The following is a 7,998-nucleotide window of genomic DNA, read 5'->3' as shown; positions in this document are numbered from 1 at the left end:
TTTTTTTTTTTTTTTTTTTTTTTTTGCTATAGGGAGTGTGTGCTTGCCAGAAAGACGGAGAGAGACAAAGAGATAGAAAGCAAGAAATTGCCTCCCAGGGGGGATGGCCATGCCACAATCCTTTCTCCTCCACTCCTCCATTCTCCTCTCGGAATCTTGGGCACACACGCACACGTGCCCGGCATGAGTTTAAGTCAACAGATCTGGGACTCAAACCGCAGTCAACTATATGGGAGTCCAGTGATAGAGCCATAACACCAATTGCTGGTCCTCATCTGATTATTATTATTATTTTTTTTGGAGAGGTTTTTGCTATAGGGCACAGGCGCTCGCCAGAAAGACAGAGAGAGAGAAACAGAAAGCAAGAAATCACCACCCAAGGGGGATGGCCATGCCACAATCCCTTCTCCTCCTTTCTCCTCTCGGGATCTTGGGCATGCACATACACCTGGAGTGAGTTTAAGCCACTGGGTCTGGGACTCGAACTGCAGTCGACTACATGGGAGTCCAGCAACATAGCCATTACGCTAACTGCTGGTCCCCAACTGATTCTTTTTTAAGGTGTCTGTTTCTTCTTTCAAATCATGAAAGGGCTTCCTCATTTTCTGGAGCTCATTGTCTCTTTTCTCTTGCATCTCAGTTAGTTTGGTCACTACAAATATTCTGAACTGCTTATCCGACATGTCCACGACGCCCATTGTGTTGTCTGTGGGTGATGTGGGATTAACATTTCCCTTGGGGGAGAGGCATTTTGTTGGTTGCTCATATTTCTTGTGCCTCTGCGGTTGTTTCTAGTCATCTGGTGTTCTATACGTTCCATCCTAACTTATTCAAGGTACCTCTGAGTGTTTGAAGGTGTGCAGGAGTGGAAAATTGGCAATCTCTCTTCTATTCTGCCTCCCTGCTGCTCAGCAGTACCCTGTACTGTTGTCATAGGTCCTGAGTGACCCAAAGTCCTCACTGTTTCTAAAGAGTGGTGAGCCTCCAACTGAGCTATTGAGCTTTACCTCAGGAGCAAAGAAAAGATCGCACGGCACTCACCGCACTATTCAAAGCACGAAAGTTCTGAGAATTCAAAGGCAAGTGGAATGGGGAGATAAGACATAGGTCCTGGACATTGGGGCCTGTAGTCACAGGCAGCCTGGTGTCTGGCAATGCTGCTAGCTTGAACCAGTCTCCAGATGCGGTAGGGAGGCACGCAAGTTCGTATTAAAGTCCCAAGACACAAACATGAGGTGCAAAGCCAAGAGGGGGATGGCGGGAAGGAGGTGGGTGAGCCATGGGTCCTGTCTGTTAGGACCCGTAGCCACAGGCAGCCTGGTGTCCCAGTCACAGTCAGCCTTGATGACAGCTGGCCTTTAAGTCCTGCTGCACTGCAGCTCTTCATTATTTGCAAGTTGTTGAAAAAGAGCATGCTCAGTCATTGGCACCCCAATTATGATCCAAGACTGGGAGGTGGTGCTCCTTTTTATATTTTGAATTGTAGCAAATCACTGCTACAATAGAAGACATTTTTCCCCAAAGAAGCAACTCATCTAAGGACAGAACTCTGCCATATGACACAACTGCTGTCTGTTGTCACAATCCATACAACTTCCGTTCTGAAGCATCTGCCTTGAGCTACTTCTCAGCATCAGGTCTCTCCAGGAAGGAGAGGTGGGGCTTGCTGACATCTCAATGGCAAGGGGTGTCAACCTTCAGGTAAATTCAAGCCTAGTCTAGGGAGGGAGGGAACTCACAACTTCTAAAAAAAGATGTGTTTTTTCCTTTTTTTTTTTTTTTCTTTCTCTTTCAGCTTCAGAATCTCAGGGTCTATTGTGGTCAGCGTATCCTGCCACAGAAGAACGGTAAGATGAGCCACACAATGGACTGCACGTATGGAACAACATTGCGAACATAGGTTAGAGTGAGTGGATGCAGTTACACAGCCTGGGGAGGTGCGATGTGGCACAGAGGGCGGGACACAGCTACAGCTGGGAGCAGGGGCGCGGGGAGAACACACTGGGTGGTGAGTCAGAGAGGAGGGCGGATGTGACCCAGGTTTCTGCTATCTGGGGCCCAGCAGGCTCCTATGTGGCTTTGCTCCTGCAGCATCACAATGCTCTGAAGCCATACCCACTGGCACGTCAGGGGGGCTCATTACATGGGGGCAGCAGAGGAACAGAGCACACACATCCCTTTGTTCGATTATTCCACATTGCTTGCCTGCCACGTGCTGGGGACACAGTCAAAAGATGAATGAAGTCATAATTTCTTCATTGTCACAGAGCTGGGGACTGAGACAGGAGTGGGGTATTCATCAAATCACCTGAGGGATGAACTCGCCAGCCATAGGTCCCGCTGAAATGTACGCAACTGTGACTGCAGCAAGTCCCTGACTATGCTCTTGAGTTCTCCTTAACAAAGGAAACGACACTGGGGAGGCCTGGCTTCTTTCTCATAAACCAAAAATGACTCCTAGATACCTCTTCCTTTTTTCACTTCGCCAGAAAACACACGAGCACTCACAGATGACTGGAAAAACGAGAAAGCGCCCCCTCCCTGATGGAGGATGGTCACGCCGCAACCCTTCTCCATTTTCCATTTCAGGATTTTGGGCAAGGGTACACAGGCACACCCACACACGCATGCTCAGAATGCTTTTTAGCTGTCAGGCCAGGTCTCCAACTTGGCCGTGTGTCATGTGGGATCCAGCCTCCCCAGCCACCATGCCACCACGCCAGCAGCAGGCCCACTCTCTTTTCCAAGGGTCCCCAACTCAGAATTTTGCCAGAGCCTGAACTCCATCTGGGCGGTGCGTGTACACGAGGAACAAACCTTCGTTAGAACCTGGCTACCTACAAGTCCTTGTCCAAACTTTGAGCATCCAGGGTCCCGTGATAGTCTCCAGGGGTCCCGATGCACATGAGGGGCCTAGCAGGCAAGGGCGAGCAGGTTTCCGTATGGAGTCAGAGGCGGGGTGGGCCAGCGCTCCCAGCCAACCACAGCCCAGTCCCCACGTTGCCCAGAGGAAGTCACGTGGCCGCAGTGGGCACAGGGTCGGAGGGGTGGGTGGGGTAGGGGGGCGGCACTCGTCGGGGGCGGGGCTTCGGACCCAGCGAGCGTCTGGATTGGCTCTCAGGGCTGCCTCTGAGGCTGCGCGCTGAGGCCTGGCGTTCTGCGCCTTCCTGGGGGGGGGAGGTGAGACCCGTGGGGTTACTCCTGGGCCGGGCAGGTGGGACCGGGTCGTGGGTCATCCAGGGACCCTCTTGCCGTGGGAGCCAGGCTCCCGGGCGTGCGGGGCCGTTCTCAGGGCACCTTTGGGCATAGGTCTGTGTAACATTTCGCTGTGTTCTGGCCCCGCAGCTTTCTCTACCTAATAATAGCCAGTCCATATCTCTATGATGATGGAGCGGATAAAGTCCTGTCGTCCTTGGGGTAGGGGGTAGAAAGTGGCTGAACAGGACCTGGTGGCCTCTCAGTAATGGTCCTGGTCGTCCTTGGCAATCTCATGCCACTTTCGTGCTAATCCAGCCCTTGCTCTTTCCCGGAGTCTCCAGTGCAGGCTCCCATCTGTGCAGGAGACGGCAGGGTGGCTGTTAATGGGAAGATAACTGATCTCCTTTGAGTTGCCCTGAAGGAGCCCCTGATGTGTGTACCAAGATGGGCTTTTGTTTTTCTTTTTTAATTTGCTATAGGGCATGTGCTCTTGCCAGAGAGGGCATAAACCCCCGCCCCCCTGGATTCACTATCCCGTCTCCATTCTCATGTCAGAAATTGGGGCATTCACGCACAAGCTGTTCAGTCCCGGACTGGAATCCCAGTCGCCATGTGGGATCCAGCACCTTATCCACAGCACCACCAGCTGGCCTGACACCGAGGCTTATTGACCGGCTCTTTGGCAAGACCAGTTGGGTGTGGGCAGGGCTTTGCTCTGAGCTAGTCCCCAGCTTTCAGCCTGGGTTCTCCTCACCACTGCTGGCCTGGGTGTCGTCTGTCCTGGAAGACTTGGGGTCACCCCTGGACTGGACTGTGGCTGAGACTCTATATGGCTCATCTTTCCATTTTACCCTAGGTCAGGTTCCTGTGGAGGGAGGAAGAGAAGCAGAGGGGGCTGGTTCCCAGGTCTCATAGACCCTCATGGACACCATGTCAGAAGCCAGATTACACACGCGGCAGAGGAGCAGCTACCGTGGTCAGGAGGTGCAGCGATCCTCCCACTCCCAGGTCACCCTCTGGCCTCCCCCTTTCCCTTCCTGTGTCTGTCCCTCTACCAAGGACTCTGAGTGCCCTCACCTCTCCCTGTGACTCTCTTCAGAACAGCCTGTGGTCCTCAGGCTTTGGAACGAAGTTGGAGGCTGTCACCCCATTTCTGGGGAAATATCGCCCCTTTGTGGGTCGCTGCTGCCAGACCTGTACCCCCAAGAGCTGGGTGAGTGACAGTGGGGCCAGGCCTCACCCTGAGAAGCTTAATTCTGTCAGATGAGGGCCTGGCAAACTGCTCCTTTAAAAAAAAAAAGATTTATTTATAATTATTATTGTTAATATTATTTTTCACATGAGTTTTGCCAGAGAAAGAGAGAGAGAGAAAGCAAGCCGCCAGGTCCGAGACACACACCATGGCTGGTCATGTGGGAATTCCAGCTCCTTAACCACCGTGCCACTTGTTGACCCTTTTTAATCATCTGATCTCGGCCCTCTGAGGCAAATGCCTCGGCTTTTGTCCTTCTGGGAATGGGTGCACTGGTATTGGCTGTTGCTGAGCTGTGGCTGGCTCCCAGGCCTGGAGGTGTTGGGTGGGTAAGTGCAGAGGGGCCTAATGGGGTAGGTGTGCCCAGAGAGCTGCGGTCAAACCATCCCTGCCCAAGTCCTGTTCTTCTGCTTGGGGACACTCTCCCTCGGTCTTACCTAGTGCTCACCAGATGCTCAAAGACCTCGTATTTTGTCTGTGCTGTGTGCTGGTAGTAAGGGGTCCCCAATTGGTGAAGGAGAGCCAGCCAGGCTGCATGTTCTCTGCTGAGGAGAGAACTTTAGAAACCGTATGCCACTCTGAAAGGGGCGCTTCTGAATGGGATGCTGTGCCTTCATTTCGAGTGTGGATCCATTTTCCTGAACCGGCATTAGGATTTCTGTCAGTTATCTCTTAGGAAATGCTGTGCTAAATCCTTTTTCCTGGAGACCCCGTAGGCCACCAGGCAGAGTCCAGAGGTGCAGGGTGGGGGCTTACCTTTGCCAGTTTGCCAAGGGCCACCAGGATGTGCACCATCCCTGTCTCCATTTGTCAAGAGACCCTCTTCCACAAAAGCATAATGGATCTGGGCTTCTGTGATGTGATGCTGGTTTAGGAGAACACCAGGTATTCAGGGTTAAGGGATGGGGCTGGGGATTGTGCAAGGCACCTTGGGTGTAGGCCTTTTCCGGTCTTGCTTCGTGGTGCCATTTTCTTCCTCCAGTGGAAAAAGAAGGGTTCTGACCTCTGCTCCCTGCCCACAGGAGGGGAGAGACTCTCTTCTTGGAGAGTCCTGCAGTTCCCCTGTGATCAGGTGTGGATGGCCCACTCTGTCAGGCCCTGAAGCTGTCCTCCATTAAGTGGGCAGAGGGGTGAGAATGGGGCACTGAGTTGCTGCACACAGAGCTGGGGTGTGAAGGGGCCTCTGGATTAATTTCCCCCAGCTCTGAGTCTGTGCCCAGGTTTCGGGGTTGGCTCGTTCACAGGCTCTGCTATCTCTTGTGGTCCCTGAGCTGCACATACATCCCTGCCAGGATGCCCCACAAATGAGTGGAAAGCGCTGAGTGAGAACTGGGCAGGAGTGGGGGTCTCTCAAGGGATGACAAGGGCTCCAGGTTGAGAGGGCTCGCTGGGGCAAAGTTCTACAGGGTCAGCTTTCCCTGAGGCCCATTCTTAGGGAAGGAAGACTGAGGCCCTGACTTGAAAGGCCTAAGCTCTCTGACCGTAGTATTTCCACCAGCCGCCAGTGGAGCTGGGGAAGGCCGTGTGCCCGACCTTATGAAGAAAGAGGTATATCGCATTCTGGGCCACATCCAGGCCCCACCCTGGCCCTTCCTGCTCAGGTAACTCTACACTGAGGGACACTTTTCTCTAGGCCAGAGCTCTGCCCCTCTGGAAGAGTGGGTTTTGGTTGGGCAGGACTCCCCTCCTGGGGAGCTGGACGGTGTTTACCCTGCCTCCACTTCCCACCGTCACCAGCATCTCTCAGCTCCTGCTAGTTGCAGGACTTTGTTCGGGGCTAGCAAAGGTACACACCGTGTAAGAAAGAGGGGACAAGGGCTGAGACTAGAATACCTAGAGGAGGGAGAAGCTTGTAAGTCAGAGCCAAAAGGATAGAAAGGAGCCAAGTGGGAGTATGAGCATGGGGGTGGTAACAGTTTTGGTTAGAGGGAATAGCATGAGCTTGGCCCTGGGCAGGAAGCACAGGACCCGGTGTGTTGGAAGCTGGCAAGGGATGGGAGAGCTTCTGGTATGAATGTGAGAGGCAGAAGGGACCAGAACAAGCAGGGCCATATGAGAAGTTTAGAACGGCTTTTCAAGTGTGTGAAAACAGTGAGGAGGTTTTAAGTGACTGCATGATAAATTCGGGTCAGGAGTAGAGAGCAGGAGACCTTCTGGAAGGCTGTTTTGTTGGCTTCAGAGTTACCCAGGGTCAGCTGATGCCCCCATCTGATTCTTTGTGGAGAAACAGAAGCCATGGATGGGAACTTGCTGGTTATGTATCACATCTCCCTAATACCTGCAACTGAACTTCTGTCCTCAGTTAAAGATGGCCCTCTAGGGGCCAGCAGGTGGCACAGTGGTTAAAGTGCAGGACTCTTATGTGGTCAACCACAGTAGGAATCCTCGACCTGGTGGATTGGAAATCACTCTGTATACGTGTTTGTGAATGTGTGCCTAAAATGCTGAGGAAAGAATGAAGGATAAAGGATTATGGTATGGTCATCCATCCTTAGGGGTGATTTCTCACTTTCTCCTCTGTGTTTCTCTCTTTCTCTCTCTGGTGAGCGCACATATTCTATGGTAGAAACCTTTTTGCGTGGTGTGTGTGTGTGTGTGTGTGTGTGTGTGTGTAGACATCCCTCTATGCTCAGGGTGTCAAGGTGTTGTCTCAGGTAGAGTGTGGCTTAGGAAGGCAGGCCTGAGTTTGTTGGGAGACTGCTGCCCCTTACTGGGCAGTGGCAGCCCACTCCAGGAAGGAGAGCCATAGAGCAGAGGGTCTTGGTCCCTCTCAGCCCTGTCTTTGGGCAGTTCCTTCTGTAAGTGGGAGAGGGAAGCCTATGTCCAGTGGCTCCTGCACTCCCACCCTAGAGCCTTCACTTCTCTCTTCCCTCCAGAGTGTCTGGACCTTCAGAGACCTGGGGGTAAGAGGGCCCAGGGTCCCCATTCTCCTGTCCCTTCTCTAACCCTCGGCCCTTGGTAGAAGTGCTCAGTTGTGTCCCCATCTCACAGGCAGGCCCTGATGACACCTCACTCAGACCTCGGAATTCACCCAGTGTCTCCCAGGCATAGATGTGGCCACTGTGGGGTGGTTTTCCTGCCCCTCTTGTTTCCCTGAGCAGCCGGCTCTTCCTACTCAGGTGGAGTACCTGGGTGGTTGTAGAGACGAGGCAGCATCTACTCAAACACAGGCTAGAGGGGCCGGAGGTCTGAGCACAGGTCCCCAGGGGACATGCTTGGTCTTTGGGCCCTGTGGGCACAATCCCCATGGTGAGGGCACTCACAGGCCATCTCTACTGTCCAGGTGCTGCAGCAGATGCCCAGCCCTGCAGGCCCCAGGCTCCAGCTGTCCCCTGCATTTGCCAGCCGGGACAGCCAGGAAAGGCTGGAACAGTTCATCCGGCAGTTCATCTGTAGCTGAACTGTGGGGCGAGCCCATGCTGACTTCTCAGCCCGGAACACGGTGCACCCTCAGCCAGAGTCCCTGAGCAGGACTCTGAGTGGTTTTGAGATTCGATTGTCCCTTGTCATCTTGCTGTGTCCATCCTTTGGTATAATAAACAAGGAGA

At 53.2% G+C, this 7,998-nt stretch overlaps 1 protein-coding gene across 1 annotated transcript in view; it reads left to right on the top strand.

Moving 5' to 3' along the window:
• The window catches only part of LOC102495589 (glycerol-3-phosphate acyltransferase 2, mitochondrial-like), a 9,866-nt gene extending 1,874 nt beyond the window's left edge, over window positions 1-7,992 (top strand). The window contains exons 2-5 of the mRNA XM_006166544.3: window positions 1,796-1,900; window positions 4,055-4,182; window positions 4,298-4,411; window positions 7,734-7,992. Coding sequence (XP_006166606.1) covers window positions 4,120-4,182; window positions 4,298-4,411; window positions 7,734-7,850 — 294 coding nt within the window. The 5' untranslated portion in view covers window positions 1,796-1,900; window positions 4,055-4,119 and the 3' untranslated portion in view covers window positions 7,851-7,992. The remainder of the gene's footprint in view (window positions 1-1,795; window positions 1,901-4,054; window positions 4,183-4,297; window positions 4,412-7,733) is intronic.
• Window positions 7,993-7,998: the final 6 nt, after the last annotated feature.

Source organism: Tupaia chinensis, unplaced genomic scaffold, assembly GCF_000334495.1.
Source record: "Tupaia chinensis unplaced genomic scaffold, TupChi_1.0 Scaffold144276_1, whole genome shotgun sequence".
Lineage (NCBI taxonomy): Eukaryota > Metazoa > Chordata > Mammalia > Scandentia > Tupaiidae > Tupaia > Tupaia belangeri.
This window is presented reverse-complemented; position numbering and strand designations above follow the sequence as displayed.